General features: G+C 45.4%; 1 protein-coding gene across 2 annotated transcripts in view; it reads right to left on the bottom strand.

Moving 5' to 3' along the window:
• Positions 1 to 18,289, bottom strand: part of DAZAP2 (DAZ associated protein 2) — a 269,808-nt gene that overhangs the window by 74,206 nt on the left and 177,313 nt on the right. For both annotated transcript variants that reach the window (XM_044083447.1, XM_044083446.1), the window contains exon 3: positions 17,797 to 18,039. In XM_044083447.1, the coding sequence (XP_043939382.1) occupies positions 17,797 to 18,039 (243 nt within the window). The remainder of the gene's footprint in view (positions 1 to 17,796; positions 18,040 to 18,289) is intronic.

Genomic DNA, 18,289 nt, shown 5'->3' with positions numbered 1-18,289 from the left:
CACAATGACCTGCTAGCACTTGCACTAGGATCAAAGACATCTCCTTCAAGCTATTATGGAGACTATGCCACCTTAATTGTGCCAAAGTCAGGTCTGATTAAATCTGTGGCCAGTTTTTAAAATGCGAGTCACATTTGGAGACAGCATACCCCCAAGTGCATTTCATCTGTTAGGCACACCATGAAAATTTTCCAATGGAGGGAATTATATATGTAGGACTAAAAGCTAGTTTCCTGCAACTAGAAACAAGAATTATGCCCCCAGTATCACATAAGGAGTTACGATTAATGGATTTACTTCTACTTTGTTTAGTGCACCAACTTTGTCTAGCTTTAAGTCTTCGCAGCAGGATACACTGCCTCCAAAGGGGTCAAAACAGCTGAATTAATCAGGAACTAGACTGGTGGCATACAAGGCAAACCTCACTGGTCAGGGGTCTTCAATCCTCTAGTTTCATACTCTGCCTGCAAGTTCCTTTATGGCTTTTTCAGCCAATCATCCTAGCTCAGACTTAGGTCTCTTGCCACTGGTGGAAGATGCTTTCCATAGCTACAGGTAGACAAGCCCCCACAATAAGGACAACCATCTGTTCCATAAAAACCTTTAAAGGTTGTTTGCTTAAGGAGTTTTCTGAAAACCACTCACTGCTATATCAGGGAAAAAAATCTGACACCCTCTCTCCAAAGCTTAGAGAATCTGAATTTTCCAAGGATGTCACAAACCTATGATTATACAGGCAACAATTACTACCAAGTCCAATTACCAATTAGTATAACAGATGTCAAACTGGGCCCTTTTTAGCCTAGACCCCCTTTTGACCAAAGCTCACCCTACATACTTAACCAAATGGTTCATTCATTTCACTTTAAACTGCAATTTATAGCTCAAACATTCCTCTCAAGGGGAAACAAAATATGCTGTTATGCTTTTCAGAGAGTCTTGTTTTCTTGCACTCAAGCTGTTCAAAGTGTATGCCTAGAAAAAGTGCGTCTACAAGCATGCACAGTTTTGACAAACCATGTGCCTTTGAGGGCATGTCATCCACTTTTGATGCAAGAAAGCCTAGTCACTTCCAATGTAGTCTCCAGCAGGGAGTGCAACAGTGTATGGACATATCAATTCTCACCCTGAGAGGGCAAAGTAGGTGCTCCTTCACCACCCGGGCCACTAATCAAACTCAGATATTGGTTGGGGGGTCAAGGTTGTACACCTCTACCAGAGCTGTTAATGAAGGTTATGTACTTTACCATAAAGCTAGATTGTTTTCATGCCTGTCAAATAGGACCCATGGGTCCTCTAGATGCTTTTTGGATAAGACCTGGCAGAATTAGTTCTCCAATCTCAAGCCCCTGCCACTGTCCAGCGTTACCTCAGATATAGTAATGCCCAGTCAGGCACAAAGGTAAAGAAATCCAGACTTATCACATACTTTGATTTGACAGATGGGTCAGAATCTTCCTAAGCTACTTTCTCTCAAGGGTTTGTCATGATGCAGCTCTGGAGTTATAGGATGCGCTAGCCCTAGAAATAGAATCCAACCCAAAATACATGTGTGCAGCTGGCACTTCAAAAGATGACCGGTGTGCATGGAGGACTGAAGAGCATCTAAAGGCAAAAGTTTCCACTGCCTTGATAGAATGAACTTTAGGTTTACCCAGCAAAGGAGGTTGTGCAAGGCATATAGATGAAAGCAATGCAATTAGGAAAGCCATCCAGGCAGTTGGTGAAAAATTTGCCTAGCTTGTTTAGAGCCAAGGAAACAAAGCTGCAGGTTTTTATGAAAAGAATCTGTTCAATGACGTTAGAAGCAAATGTCTAAACACATCCAAGGGTAGCACTCAAAATGCTTAGGGAAAAATCCTGGTCCATTTAAGCACAACTTAGGTCTACGGCTGGAAAACAGAACTTATCCCAAAACTACCCTTGGCACTAATGCAGATGCAGCTCCTAAATGCTTTATCCCATGCATGGGTCATCCTCAAATTATCCATAGTATGATCCCAGTTAATGAAATCAACCACAGGACGGGCAAGGCCAATTGATAACCAAATGAGAGGTTATTCTGAGCACAGAGGGGAAACTGAAGTGGTGGTGCAGATGGTAATGTGGTCCTTGAAGTAGAGACCTTTCTGGAGGTTGACTGCTAACGGCATCTATGACAGAAACTTTAATGGCACAGAAGCTGCCTTGAATGGTGGCTGTCAAAGCCTTCTAGCATAAAGAAATCAAGGTGGTACAGGTTCTCTGAATGGAGGTCTGACCACGAATATTCCTTAAGACTTTGCAAAGATTGTGAGAACAAAGTGGATGGCAAGAAAACGCAAGCGTCGTTGGTCACAACTGTTACCAAGATGGTGGAACCTCTGTCATAATTGAGTCTAGCCATAAACACAAATGGTTTGAAGAGGGGGTGCAGAATCTGGGACCACTGGGCATGCAAGAGCCACTGAAGTACTCGTATGGTAATGTCCATACTGGATCATTAGTATCAAAGATGCCCTAGACATAGAACCCTGAACCCAAGCAGCATTGGAGGAATGCAGTCAAGTCATCTGAATTGTCCTGGAGGGAAATTATGGCCTACTTGAACACTAGACAAGAAAATCCTTTAGTTGAGATTAGAATATCCACAGTCTAAAGGACACTAGCATCAATTTTGGCCAAGAACTTCTACTGTGGCAGCTAGCAGTCTGGCACCCAGGTATGGTGAACTCAGAATCCCTATAGTCACGTGAATCACTGTCGCATGCACTTGGCAAACACCCTTTGACAGCCTCCCAGATAATAGCAAACACCCTTTGACAGCCTCCCAGATAATAGAAGACTCAAGACTATCCAGTTTGTCCTGAGAAAGTACAATAAACTGCTAAATGACCATTCTGAACTGGGTCTTTCTGGCATTTGTTTAGGTGGCTGAGGTCCAGTATGAGCTAGAGGTACTAATTTTCTTGGGAACCAAAAATCTAAAACCCTGACCTCTCCAGTCTAGTGGACCTCCGGGACTTAAAGGCAGCAATCTTCCTTTACCACTCTTGCCTGATTGTGGTGCATCTTGACGGGTTTTGAAGTTAGTCAGAAGCAGTTATTTGCCCTTTTCCTAAGAGCACTTTGATCCATGTCTTGTGTGACTGCCTCCAAGTGGCTGCATAGAGAAGACTCCTAACAGCCTTCACAAGAGAGTAGTCAGACAACCCCTCAGGGATTATGGGGTTGTCCATCCTTAAAGGGCCCACTGCATCCCCTGGTTTTGCAGACCCACCCCTGGGTCTGGGCCTGCTAAAGAGATCACCTACATCTCAAGTGCCCATTAGAAGATGCAAACAGCTGATGCTGGAACTTCACGAACCATACACCTCACTATCCTGTTTGCACTTTTTCACTGGTGCACCAAAGTGTTAACCCGTCAAAGGGGGTGCTAGAAAAGGATACCTTTAAGTGGTCCACAACATCACAGGTACAACCAAGGCTTGGCACGTTCAGTTGCCTTTTCACAGCCTGCCATGGTATACAAGACTCACATGAGGTTAGGAACAGACATTGTATTCAAGGTCACCTCCAATTACTGGAGGTATGCATAGTGGGGCTTTCAAAGTGGTTTGCCTAGCCAAATGCCTCAGGAAGCAATTCCTGTAGGTGTCACAGGCTAGGGTCCTTAAGGCAAATGCACCCAAAGCATACCTCATTCCCTAATCTGTCCATTGCCCTAGACTCCTTGTTAGGATGTGGACAGTTTGCAGTCAACTTCCTTGGTTGATGCTGCCATGAAGATAAAATCCACCATAGGTATGTTGTCTACCCCCTGGAAGGCCTGAAAAACTGTTAGGCTATGTATGGCCTCCTACCAGGACCTCTGGCAGACAAGCCAACTGATCTGGCAGTGCCAAGTGATCACTCAAGTAGGAAATTGCATGTGATCCACAAGCCTCAAACTTCTTGTCCTGAGAGCAAGGGAGGGTTCGGGCTACGATTCCCTCTGACACAAGTTCCAATATCTCGCAAGTAGATGAGAATGGGAGGAACCCTCTAGCCTCAATCTGATGCAAGACTGACCCAGAGTTCTCTTGCACGTCCTCTTCCTGGGAATGTCAAGGTGGGTATGTACAGACTTCCTGCTGTGATGTGTAGCCTTTGATGTCTACAGCTCAACTCTGACCCAAGGATGCTTTACAGGAAAGAGGCAAGGAGTTATGGAATAGGAGCAGATCCCAATGAGGTCTGAAAGTATAAATGGAAACCTCTTCAGCACAAACTTTTTGTAGCAGTAGTATTCTTTCATTTCTAGGTCTTTAACTGAAGAGTCACAGTATACACTTAAATTTGTAACAATTTGTAAACTTACACTCAGCAGCCAGTTACACACTGTCAAGCAGCATTCATATAGCAAACAGCTTTCATATGAGGCTAAGTTGTGTTACTTGGTTGCAGAGATACTTTACATTTTCAATGCATCTATAGAAATTAATCTATAATTGCACTAGCAGAAGTCAATGCAGTGGAGTTTGCCGCTGTGCAAGCTTAAAGATGAATCCTTTAAAGCTTTAGACATAGCATGGTTTGGAATTATTGATTCAAACATGAAGCAATATTTGATGCCTACAGGCATCAGGAGTTAGATGCACCTGGAGTAGTCGGTCCGGATGTAATGAGTTAAAGGCTGCCTCCACCAGATTATACAATGCTGCCAGTTTGTTCAGACGTAAGATAGTGGCAATCTGGGCAGATGGTACCCTAAAGTGGGGAAGGTGGAGGGCCTCAAGGAGATGGGGACAGTCTCAAACTATATCAGACACCAATGAAGCCAAAAGTGTTGGACTGCATTGAAGCCTTGTCATCCAAGGGCAGGACAACAGCCCTAAAAGGATCAGAGTAGTCCCATCAGATCCAAACTAAAGTGTGCCAAGAAAAATCATCATTAACGTTCCATCTGTATTGTTGATCCTCCGTCATTAGGCATGGGTATCTGTTCTGACTTCTGAACAGAGCCGGACATTTTCCAAGCTAGTGTCAGCTTCAAACTCTAGCTAAACTCTTACCCACAATCCCCCACTCCTTGTTGCCTCAGATTGAGTTTGCAAGTCTAAGATGGTAGAGGCTACCTCTGGTCAAATAACCTAAGAGCCGGATGGTGAGATCCACTAGAAACCACAGGAGGGGGAAGGAGGGTCGTAATGACTGAACGAGGATCAACAATACAGATGGAACGTTATGGTAAGACAACTTTGATAGTTAATCCTCGTTCATTCCTTACGCATGGGACAGAGTCCCAGCTATATCTATTCCTGGGAGGCTCTCAGAACCAAAGGATGCTCTTCTGATGGAGGCCAAATCCAATTTGTAATGATGTATAAATGAAGGTCACAGTCCTTCAACCATCTAGCTAATGTGACTTTAGCAACAGCTGAGAAGGGATCTACTTGTTTCAGCCAAGGTAAATCTTTTCCACTTGCTCAGATAAGTAATTCTAGTGTAAGACTTAGGAGATGCAATGAGAATGTCACGTACTGGTAAAGAAAGATCACTCTGCCTGGCAATCAAGGGAATTGGGAGTAGCCAAGCAGTGAGCTTCAGGCTGTTCAAGTTGGGATGAATCAGGTTCTGTGGATGCGAGATCAACTCCGGGGTTGGATGGAGAATCCATGGTCAATCTAGTAGGAGAGGCCAAAGGAAGGGGAACCAAATCTGTCAAGGCCAATATGGTGCTATGAGGATCACCTTGCTCTTCACCGACGGGCTTTCTTCAGAAACCAGGGAATGAGAGGAAGGGTGGGCATGTGTAAAGACTAGAGGACCAATCGTGGACTAGAGCGTCCCTGGTGACTGTCCCGGAGGGAATCAGGGCAAAGTAATTGCTGCATTAGAAGTTGGTTGGGGATGCAAAGAGGTCGCAGCAAGGACGGCCCCAGCAGTGGAAGATCTCCACAGCTATCAAGGGATTCAGGGACCACTCGTGAGGTTGAAGAATGCACCTGCTGAGTGTCTGCTCTGCTATCACGTTGGAACTCCCGGGAATGTGCGTTGCTAGAAGAAAACTGTTGGTAGCCATCACCCATTGTCATATCCTCAAGGCCTCTCGACAAAGGGGGTAAGATTTGGTTCCACCTTGCTTGTTGACTTACCAGACCACTGCCATGTTGTCAGATTGAATTGCAGTTGTCCCAAACTGCAGCAGGGGATGGAATGCTTGCAACGCCAGAAGCACCGCCCTCGGTCCGAACTGGAGGCCCATCTGCATATAAATGTTCTAGAACCAAGTGCCTTGGACAGTCTGTCCCTGACATAGCACCCCCCCATCAGGGAGGCGTCCACGGTCACCATGGTCTTGGGTTGTTTGGGAGAAGGGGCAAGACCATTGTGACAGATTGTGTGACATCCACCAACCAATTTAAATCCTGTTTGCACCTGTGAGTTACTCTAACCATGGGAGGATACTGAAAGGGATACCACTGGGTGAGCAGTAGCCATTGTAGAAGCCTCATGTGAAACCTGGCCAGGGGGACAATGGTGATGGAGGCTGCCATGGAACCAAACAGCTGCAGAAAGTACAGTTGTGTATCTACCATAAATGTAGATGTTGGAGTCATTACTCTTGGGTTATCCTGCTTGCAGGCTACCCGCAGTCAGCCAGAATTCCAAAGTCTAGGTCAGGTGTCTGTCGCTGTCGCCTCCTCCCAGACGGTGCGCCGGGGGTATAAGATGCAGCAGATGCCATTTTTTTCAGTTTTTTCTTGCCCCAGATGTCAGGTGCCCCCAAATTGGTAGGCTAAAAAATATGCATGCACAAAAACACTTCATCTACAAGCAAATATACCAAATAGGTTGTATAGGATGGAGAAGTGCAGATACTAGCAAAGGACTGCAACAGTGAATACACCAACATCTACATTTATGGTAGGTACACAACTGTACTATGTTAGTGCTTCACTGTTGCAGTCATTACTCTTGGGTTGAATCCCAAAGCTGAGGATGGGAGGCTGGGCTAAATAGGATTAGGAGAGGCTAAGGCCCTGCAGAACTGCAGTGGCAAAACCTGCTTAGGACTTAAGAGTTAAGTGGTAGTGCTTTGTGAAGCTGTGCACTGAACACCAAGTTGCAGCCTCCAAGATATCTTTGGTTGGTACTCCTGTGGAGGAAGGCTGAAGTGGCTGCTGCTCTGGTGGAATGAGGCCTAATGCCCTTAGGCACCGATTTGCCATGTTGAAAATAGCAGAAACAGATGCAATGGCCTATCCATTTAGAAATAGTCTTTTGAGATAGCCTTTCCTTAGGTAGGCAAGTGAATGGTTTGGTGGAGGGCCACACTGGACACCACCTTGTGCATAAATGTAGGGTTTGTCCTCAGAGAAACCTTGTCTGGGTGAAAAATGATGAAAGGTTCCACAGCCATGAGTGCTTTTAACTCAGACTCGCCTTGCAGAGGTTATTGCTAGGAGCAAAGCTGTTTTCCAGGATAAAAATTTTATATCTGCTGTTGATGCTGGGTTGAAAGGAGGCAGTGAGTTTCCAAAACATAATTGAGGTCCCAGGCTGGAATTGGTGCTCTCCTTGGAGGCTTAATGTTTTTGGCCCCTCTGAGGTGATGCCTTAAAGAAAAAGATAAGTGGTTCCGTATTGTAATGGGCTGAAATGGCAGAGGCATGAATCTTAATCGATTAAAAGAAAGGCCTTTAAGCATCTCAGTTAGGTATTGTAAAATCAGAGGGATATTTGGTACACCCATGTCAATGCCTTGTTCCTGGTTCCAACCACAAAAATCTTCCATTTTTCTGCATAAGATTTTCTGGTACTGGGCCTCCTGGCCTCCAGATAACATCCATAACAGGAGTGTTCTGAATGGCTACATTATCCGTCATGCTGCCTGATTTAACATCCCGAGTTGGCTGGGCAGGATCTGGATTTTGTTGGGTCAGCAAGTGAGATGTCTGAGGCAATATCCATGCTGGATAGAGACAAGCTCTTTAGGATTGGGTACCAGTGCTGGCGTGGCCAGTCTGGTGCAATCAGTATAATTTTTGGCTTCTCTTGTCTGACGTTTAGGAGTACCCTGGGAAGGAGAGGCAGTGGGGGAAAGCATATACTGTTAGATTTTTCCAGCTGAAGGATGGGGCGTCCACTTTCCATGCTTGCGATAAATCCTTGTGCAAAATGTCTGCAATTGGCAGTTGAGGGGAGGCAAATAGATCTATGTCTGGGCAACCCCATTTCCTTATTACCATGCTAAAGACTTGTGGATCCAGTTTCCATTCGTGGGGATCCATGAGGTTTCTGCTTAGTCTGCCAGAGTATGTTTTTCCTGGCAGGAATTGTGCTTGCAGGTGAACTTGAAAAGCCAATGCTGTGTCCCATAAGGTCATTGCTAGTCTGCAGCTAGTCTGCAGAGGGGGTAGGAATGTGTACCTCCCTGCTTATGTACCACATGACTGTAGTGTGTCTTATCAGTAACTGTCCTGGATGAAGCAAGTCCTTGAAAGCTCTCAGGGCATTTTGAACAGCTAGCAACTTTTTGATTGATGTGAAGATGCATCTGGTTTGCAGACCATGTGCCCTGAATACATTTTCCTGCCATATGGGCCCCCCAGGCATAATCTGATGCATCCATTGTCAAATGTCTGTGGGTAAACTGAATGGCAGACCCTTGTGGTGACAGGCTTCTGCCCACCATTGAAACTCCTGTTGCAGGCACAGGAAATTAGTGCAATTACTATCTCCAGGCTGTGGCAATGCTGAGTCCAAACACTTTAGATACCATTGTAATTTCCTCATGCAGTCTGGCATATGGAATTAGTAGAATACAGGATGCCATGAAACCCAAGGCCTGCAGGATTTTCCTTGCAGACAAGTGTTTTTTGTTGCCAATTTCTTGTAGTCAGTTGCTTTGTCTGGCGTGACACAAGCCATCTGGGCAGGTGTATTTAAGCTTGCACCCAGGAATATTCGAGAGGGCACTAGTTTTGATTTATTTTCGTTTAACTGTGTACCCTAGGCAAATTAATCTTTTTACAAATGTCAGATGCTTTAGAAGAATGTCTGTTCTCTGCTTGAATTAGGCAGTTGTCCAAGTAGGGATATTTGAATTCCTTTGTCTGCAAAATGCAATTACTGGTGCCAGGCATTTTGTCAGACCCTGGGTGCAGTAGATAAGCCAAAGGGCAGTGCAGAGAATCGGTAGTGCATTGAGCCAGCTATGAATCAGAGGTATCTTCCGCAAGATTGTCTGATTGGGACATGCAGGTATGCCTCTTTTAGGTCCAAAGTTACAAGCCAAGCCTTCTTGCCCAGCATGGGCAGTAGCTGCTGTAGAGTCAACATGTTGAATTTTGGAACTTCCAGAAACATATTTAGTATAGACAAGTCCAGTATTGGTCTCCAGGTTTTGTCCTTTCTGGGTACTAGGAAACGTCTTGAGTAAAATCCTTGTCCCTGCTCTTGTGGTACTTGCTGGGCCCTCATGTCCATGAGGGCTCTAATTTTTGTGCCTTTGCCCATTGATTGTGCGGCAGGTCTGGCATACCTTTTGACCTTGGTAGAGTGGAAATGGAACCTGTAACCTTTTGACCTTAGAGTGAAAATGGAACCTGTAGCCTTGGGACACTGTTCAGGACCCATTTGTCTTTGGTAACCATTTGCCAATTTGATGAAAATAGTGCTAATTTTCCCCCTAAGGGGGCTGCCAAAAGAAAAGTGCTTGGATCTGGCAGAGGAAAGTCACTGGGACCGTTTCCTGCAAGGTTGTGATCTCCGCTTCTGGAGGTAGCAGCACCCCATTGTTTAGGCCTTTATGAGCCTTGGGGCTGAGATCTGCCTCTGGGACGCCTGTATCTGCCTCTGTGGTTTGTCCGACAATGGAAAGGATTTTTAGAAGGCCAGTTCCTGCTAAATCTGGGTGGCTGTACTTGTAAGAAATCCTCAACTGTCTGCATGGATTTTGCTTTATCCTCCATTTTTTTTCAACACCTCTTCTGCTTTAGTACCAGTGTCATGCTATAATGGTGCATCTAATTTTGCTTTAACATTCAGGCAGATTGTTCCTTTAACCAAGCATGCCTTCTAAACAGAGCCTGTAACTGCGGCCCTGCAAGAGGCCTCCAGTGAATCATAACCACATTGCAAGGTATGCTTTCCCACTTGTTCAGCTGCATGCAATAAATCCTGCAATTCCTTGTTCTCTGAACATTCAGAACGTCAATTTGTTTAAGCAGCGACATTAAATATTGCTGATATTTAAGCATATGAAACTGATAATTTAAAGCCCTTACAGCCAGGGTAGCAGAAGTGTAGATTTTCCCCCATCTGTCTAGAGCCCTAGAATCCCTATCAGAGGGGACAAGTTTTTTTGCAGTGGAAGCATTACCTGCTTGGGACCCTGAGATATAGTTTGGGTCAGCAGCGGGGTTTTTGTATAGGAATTTGAGAATCTGGGACCCTGAAGTATCTGTCTGGCTTAGCAAGTGCAGGGGGTAGAGAGTCAGGGGACAGGCCGGACTCTGAAAATACATCTACAATGTCTAGAACAGGTGGAATAGCAAGGGGTCTGTGCTGAGGAAGTAGCAGAAAGTCTGAGCCTTTTCTCAGATTCAGAATAATGTTGGCTCTTCCAGTGGAAATGCTCCCTCATGGTATGCAGGGTTTCCCCAAAAGAATAATACTCAGGAGGAGAGGCTGAAGGAATGGATTCTTCAGCATCTGAATCTCAGAAGCATGGAGTAATCCTGTTCAGAAGAGGAATTAGAGGAAATAGAAACCTGATCAGAAGAATCACTTGCCTAGGCCTCTTATCAGGAGGGGGATGGGAGCCCCTGATCAAAGTAATTAGATCTTCGGCCATTTTGAGCATTTGTTTTTTAGGCATGGAAGTCAGAGTAGGAGAATGCTGTACTTTTCTTTAGAGCTGCTCAAGTCTTTGAAGCTGAAGATCGCTTAATATATAGTTGTGTAGGTCTGAAGACACCCTCAGAAGCTGATGCCTGCTCAGCGGCTCTGGACCCATCTGAGGGAATGATTTCAGAGTGTCCAATACCTCAAGTATCCAGAGGCCCAGTCGGCTCCACGTGGGAGTCTGAGGCCTGTGGCTGAGGTAGCGGGTGCCAGGGGCTGCAAAAGTGCCTCACTGAGAACCAGCGAACCGGCGACTGGCCTAGCAGAGGCCTAGTAGTCTGTTTTGGACCTCTGATGCCCATCCCTTTCCTTGTGTTTTTTTGTAAACTCTGGTTGTTGGCTGGTCCGACGGCATTATAGAATTAAATCTTTGGCCAAAGTAATGAAATGCAAAACCGAACAGACGCTTAGTAGTACGTTGGTTAAATCTAGCACAAAACTGACCGCTAGCAACGTGATCAAGGCCTAGGCAAGGAATACAGTAAGAGTGAAAATCCTTATGAGGTATTTGCTTCCCACAAGAAATGCAATTAACTTTTCCTGACATCTGTCTAGAGCAAGAAAAAAAAAGTTTCCCCAACAGGGTACTTTGGGGATTTCGGTTCTGAAATTCGGATTTGAAAATCTCAGGAGTCGACAGAAGCACTTAACTGCTTTTGCTTCGGGCACTGCACAGCAAGAAAGACTGAAGAAAATGGTGTCTGCTGCATCTTATACCCCTGGCGCACTGATGTCAGGGAGGAGGTGACCGCAACAGATGCCAGACCTAGACTGGAATTCTGGCAGACTGCGGGTAGCCTGCCAGCAGGATAATATAAGAGTAATGACTGCAACAGTGAAACATGATCAGTGAGCTGTGGATTTCTCCCTTGAAAGGATTGGGATCAGTTGTTGCTTTATCCTTAAAATTATGTGCTCTGGAATAGCAGCTCTGCAGTTCTTTGTGTCCAAGATAACCCCTATGAATTCTGTTGACTGAGATTGGATTTCTGCCCGTTTATGGTTATGCCTAGCCTTTGTGCAGTGAGGAGAGTATGCCAGGGCTTCCAGTAGATGTCTGGTGGGGGTGGAAATGAGCCAGTCTAGGTATGGAAACACCTGGAATCCTTGAAGTCACAAGTGAGCTGTGACAGCTGCCATGCACTTTGTGAACACTCTGGAGTTGGAGAATCCGAAGGGCAGTACTCTTTATGTGGTAGTACGCATCTTGAAGATCTATAGAGCACATCCAATCGTCTTTTTCCAAAAGACGAAGGAGAGACTATTGTGACCATCTGGAATTCTTGTACTCCAGAAACTTGTTCAATAAACTGAGATCCAAAATTGGTCTCCAGTCCCCGGTTTTCTTTGGAACCAAAAATAGTATGGTAGAATCCGGATCCTATCTGGTCTGGAGGGACTATTTGGACAACTCTTTCTTAGCAGCTTCTCTCTAGTGCTGCTTCTTCCCTTTGACTGGTGGAAAGTCAGGAAGGCTTTTTGAAGGGGCAGGACAAAGACTGAAGGGGATATGACAACCTCTGGTTACAATTCTTTGTACCCAAGAATCTGTGGTGATGGTTAGCCAGGCAGAAGGGTACAAGGAGAAACATCCAACCACGTCAAGAGGAGAGTTGGGCTGCTCTTCAGGAGTGCTGGTAGGATTGACCAGAGAAAGAATCCCTGGAACCCTGGTTATGTGAACCCCCCTGCCCCAAAAGGAGTCTTCCCCGTTTCCCCCCTCTGCCTCTAGGGGATAAATCTGCCTGTGTCATGGAAAGGGCCCAGAGATTTCTTGAACCATATCTTCCCACTCCTGGTTTTGGGAGAAAGCATGTCAAGGGGAACAGACACCTACGGCAGAAAGGGTCTTACCGTCCTGTTCACATCTGGCCAGTGTGCTTTTAACTTTGGGTCCAAACGAGGAGGCCACAATGGGAGTGTTAAGAAAGGAAGCCTTAAAGGGTTCCGCAAAATTGCACAAGTGCATCCAGGCACATCTCAAGACCACAGCTGAACCTGCTGCTCTAGCTGCTCCTTCTGATATGAGACAGTCGCATAGTTAGATATTGATTTCAATGGTGGCCAGCTGAGAAGTCACTGTCACGGACCTCAGATAGCACCAGCCAAGGTTTCAGAAAGCTTCAGATCCCTTCGTAGCCTGGTAAAGTGTGCCATATAATTCAGGGACCCATAGGAGGGGACAATCTTCTGGCCTCAGGGGAATAGCTTAGACTGTCAAGAGCCTTTCAAGCACACTGCACGATAAGCAGGACAAGTTCATCGGCAGATGGAGAAACCCAGGAGGTAGGGAGCCGGGCACAAAAGGCCTGCAGGAACACAGCTTCCTCAGATCGGATTAGAGGACTGCCAGTCACCTCTCTTAGGATTGAGGATATCAAACGATACCTCAGAGGGTGACAAAAGGGGATCCTTCCCCCTCATCAAAATCTGTCTTCAGTGAGGGACTCTTCTGTGGAGTCCATGTGCTTCCTCTTACAAATAAACTTTTCCGGTGGACTTCCTCAGCGGGAGAAGCTGGGGAAAACTGCGGAAAAGGGGTTTCCTGTGGGAATATGTCCTGATGCCCTTGCACACTGTCTGCTCGATGCAACTTGTGAAACAAGGGGACCAGAGGGTGGCAGAGGGATAGACAGTCCAGTATTGCCAGCAGCAGCGAAAGCCTTAATCAGTTGGAAGGCTGGTCCATCTGAAGAGTGAATATCTAGGACAGGGGTCACCCCCCTCCCCTAAGTGGCTCAGCCTGCCAACCCGGAGTCCCTGGAAGGCTGTGAAGCAGCAATCTACGAGTGTCAACTGACATCCTGGGTTGTAGCAAAACTCCTGCCACGAAGGCAACTGCGGTTCCTTGAGATCCATAAAGGGAACCACAGAAGGGGAAGACTGTGCTATATCCATGGACTTCAAAGGCAATGGAGGAGAAGGGGTCTTTGGAGATGGGTGATCACCTCCAAAGGAAGGATAGTTCCTGGGGGGTGGGATACCTCTGGCCAAGAGCACCTGATCCACAAGACTCCGTGTTCAGAAAGGCTTCGTGGACCTCATGGAGACAGGAGAAACAGGCCTGTCCACAGAAGAGGCACTCTGAACCAAGGAGCCCCTCGGTGCTAATACAGTGAAGTCTGCAGGAGAAGACAGAGCAGAGATCACTAATGGAGCCGAAGACCTCTGTGCCGAAGTCTAGGCACCAAAAGCACTGGGGCTGACTGAGTGAGCTCCGGAGCAGAAACTTAGTTTCTGGTTGGCTGGAGTCCCCAGTCGTGGATGAAGGCAAAGATTTAGCCTTGGTAGGAACATCCAAGATTTTCTTATGGGCCCTAGGAGGGGTTGAGGCCTCAGACCCAGAAATAGCCTCTGAAAAGGGAGATTTTAGAAGTCCCTTCAGTAACCGCTTGTTTTTCCTTTCCAAGGTTCTATTTGAAAAGTTCTCATAGTACAGGGCAGGTCAGACAAGTGGGACGCCCCCAAACACACAGTGTGCATCAGAAGTAGGTAGTTTGTCCACAATTAGACCACCATTTAAGCCCTGGACTACCTCTCTCATCTGCCATAATAGCTAAAATAGAAAGCAGAAAAGGGTACCAGCAATTGTAGAAAATACCCGAAGGTATGAGAAAGTGAAGGATACCTCGCAGTAAAAAGGTAAAGAAAAACCTGAAGTATGATCGCTAGATGCGACAGAAAAGTAATGCAATTTTGTTCTTACCCTGTCAGAAACTGTACGTGGCTCAAGCGAAGCAGCTTGACACTACCAAATAGCAATGCGGCAAATGAAATCTGAGGTAACGGAGAGGGGGAATGAGGTAACAGGGAGAGGACGACTGTGTAAGTTTAGACAGTCAAGCTGACGCAAGCTTGGAAAATGGCCGGCTAGATTGAGGTCTGAACAGATACCCATGCATAAGGAATAAACAAGGATTAACAATATCAGATGGTAGGTTCCAAGACTGCCACATAGAAACGTGCACAGGAGAAGAACTTGCAGTGGAGGCAGAGGACCAACTTTCTTCGGAGGTGGAGGACACCCAAGACGGATGGAAAATTCCTCAGATCCAAATCAGGTCCTATAAACAGATGCAAGGAACTCTTAGTATAGGGAGGATGGGAATAACTGATGGAGGAAGAAGGTGGGGTGTCACAGGATGCCCAAGCTCAGCATCTTCAGAGCTAGAGTCATCTGAAGGCCATTTCTGTTAAGGACTTAAACACCTTCAACTTTAATCTTTGAGAGTCTTGTTCAAAGGGCTGCTTCCCTGGATCTATTTGTTCCTAGTGTGGCCCAAGGGCCTTGGACAGCAGAAAAAACTGATTTGCAGATGGGCAAACACCCAAAACATACCACGAGACTCTTTGGTTGGGATTTTGCACCTGCACTTAAGTACGAAAGTTTAACCATTTGTTATATACATGCCTTCATCTTGTATGCCCTCGTAAAATGTGTAAATTTTCTGCTTTATTAAACTTACAGATCCACTGAACTATTACTGCACACTGAGCAACTGTTGCATTACTTAAATTCTATACCATCCAGCCCCACCTTCTGATACACTAGGGAGAAAGTTCTCTAGTGGGTTGGCATGGTTTCTGTAGTCTGCAGCAGATTTTATTACAAAGTAAACAGAATGAAGCACAGCCCAGAAGACTAGTTTTGCTGGTGGCATCTGGTGGGACAATGTACTGGACTGGTAGGCAAGCCACAAAACAGCTGTTACTGTGAGGCTACACAAAAGAACCAAAGGATGGTATCAGATTAATATAATCCTGATTATAATCCTGATCCTAGACACTGGTAGAGATGTGAGCAATCCAGTAGTAAAGGCTAGAACTGGACAGATGCAGATAAACAGCCTGAGACCATGCATTGCTTAGGAATACACTTGCCAGAACAAATGCCCTCTTGCAAATCACCATATGCCAAGCTCTAAGGAAGAGGAGCTGTGGTCTCCTGGAATGATACAGCACTATGAACAGTGCAGAAGTCAGCTTCGGAACAATCTGAAATTTGCATTACAGTCTAATGGAACTCTTGAGACCTTAAAGGAGGTATGGGCAACAGAATGAAGGTGCTTCCAAACTCCAAATGTTGAAGTCTACTGAAGCACCCCATAACCAAAAAAGGGCAAAGCAACCTTTGGTCACATGCTTAAAGACACCCTACAAGGAGCTTCTCAGAAACAAGCTTTCACAATACCCCCCCCCTTTACCAACCTACCAGTGTCCTCCCAACTCTGAAAATAGAGGTCATGACAAGTGATATGACTAACTGGGTGCTTGGACAATGCAGGACTGCACTGGTACTGAATCCTGCATCCACAACATTAAGCACTTAACAGCCAAACCAGGCAATGGACCATGGGATGCCACCAAAGCTCAATCAGCCTAACTAGGTTACAGGCAAGAAATCCGTTTCCTAGCGACTCAATCTACTACAATGCAATCCAAGAGTAATCTTCACACAAGCCACCCTATGGACAAAGGTCAAGCAGATCAAAATATGGAAAAGCAGACAAATGCTGGAAAGTGCTCCACAGAAGTGGGCTTCTGTCAAGCTTTGGATCTTCTGCAGAGACTGAAACTGGACCAAATCTGATTAGAAACTACCCCTGCTGAAAGACCTAGGTTTCAGACAACCTAGACCTACTTCTGGAACCAAGCCAAAATGCAATCAGTTAAATTTCAGATGCCAAATCTAGCATACTCACTGGGCATAGTCCAGCCCTATTCCGACATTAAGAGGGGAAAAAGGCAACTAATATCTGTACTTCACCTGCAGTAATAAGGACTATCTAAACACTTAGATGAGCAAAAGTGGTAGCATTAAGTAACTAGCTTATACAAACATGCATCATCATAAGAGACATGCTAATCCATGTGGAGGGAAACTTCAGAAAATGCAGACTTGAGACCAGACACCAACTACTTAATCACCATAAAGAAAGACATTCTATGTACACCACATTAAGTTGCTAGCAAATTCTATTCAAGTCTTTCACTTACTGCTCCAATGAATTTCAGTCTTAATTTACTAAACAAAGGAAAAGGTCCACTAAATGTGCTTAGCAAATCAAAATTAGTAAGCAATAGAAATTTGTGCATTTACAAAACTCTGAACCATGTTGCGATTTGTTTTTTAAACTTGGGTTAAGTTTTTCTGCACCTGAGACTCCAAGCATGCAAACATCTGCTTCCCATTAATGCAAGAGTGCTGTAAACAAACTCAATACTCTCAGCCACAGACCCCTGCAATGGTGGCTTATTCAGGATACCATCAGCAACATACTGCAGTGAAAGAGGACAAATGAAGCAGTAGGCAACACCTCTGGCACCACACCTGCAATCCATAGCTCAAGATGGAGCAATTTGTGCATGTTAACATGAGTGTATACTTGCAGAGACGAAAGCTTACTTTTCGCAGAAGAAATTACATTTGCTCTTCAGCATAAGCAAATACACATTTTGGCCATCCAAACTCAAACCACTTCAGTTCAACAATCCCCTTACTGTAAAAGCTTAACCTTCACTGCATTGGGGGAACAGCAGCTACCTTTTTTGAATGGTTTGCCTCAGCATTCCTTCCACAAGATGCCAAAGGAAAATCTTGGCAGTTGATCTATGGGTGATTTTTGGTAGAGTGACCCCAGGTCAGAGATGCAGCACCTGCACAGCCAAGAAGGACTCCTTTGGCTAGTTACAGATGCACAAGAGGCTAGCTACTGCTCAATGAAATCCCTATTACCTTTATCTCTAGCCCCTGAAAATGAGATTTATCCTTACCAGTTTTCCAGCTGTTACTTCAACCCAGGCTGGTCACTAAAACTATGCCAAGATAGGCCAAGCAGAAATCTGCATAATTCAGACAGCAACTTTCCCCATTTAATATCACTATGCCTTGGCACACTAATTACCTGGACATTCCATACTTACAGGGAGAGAAGCTGAAGCACCAGCCCCAAACCGGGCACCTGCATCATAGGCCCCATCAATGATAACAGTTGATCCAGGTGGGTAGAGTGGTCCAACAGGATAGTAAGCCATTGGCATTGTTTGGGTAACTGGATGGCCAGCAACAGAAGGACCCACAGGAAGATACATTGAAGCTCCAGGATATGTGGCAGGAAGCTGAGGGACAGCAGCAGTGGGTGGAGCCATATACCTTGTACGATACAGCTATCAAAAGTGAAAACAAAGAAATTAGTGTAAGTGCACAGCAAGCATTCATGAAATTACAGAAGAGCTGATCATTTACATTTCAATGGAAACCACCACCAGTTAAAATCACAGAAACAGCCATTACCTTGGCAAACAGACCTATACTATGTAGTCTGCCTTTTCAAAGTGCAAGGTATTGTCTAAACCAATTTATGCAGTTTAATTTTGCCTGAAGCCACAGCAATGAAGTGATATTCCTTTAGAAGCA

This window comes from Protopterus annectens, chromosome 9.part0, assembly GCF_019279795.1.
Source record: "Protopterus annectens isolate FY-2018-M chromosome 9.part0, PAN1.0, whole genome shotgun sequence".
Classification (NCBI taxonomy): domain Eukaryota; kingdom Metazoa; phylum Chordata; order Ceratodontiformes; family Protopteridae; genus Protopterus; species Protopterus annectens.
This window is presented reverse-complemented; position numbering and strand designations above follow the sequence as displayed.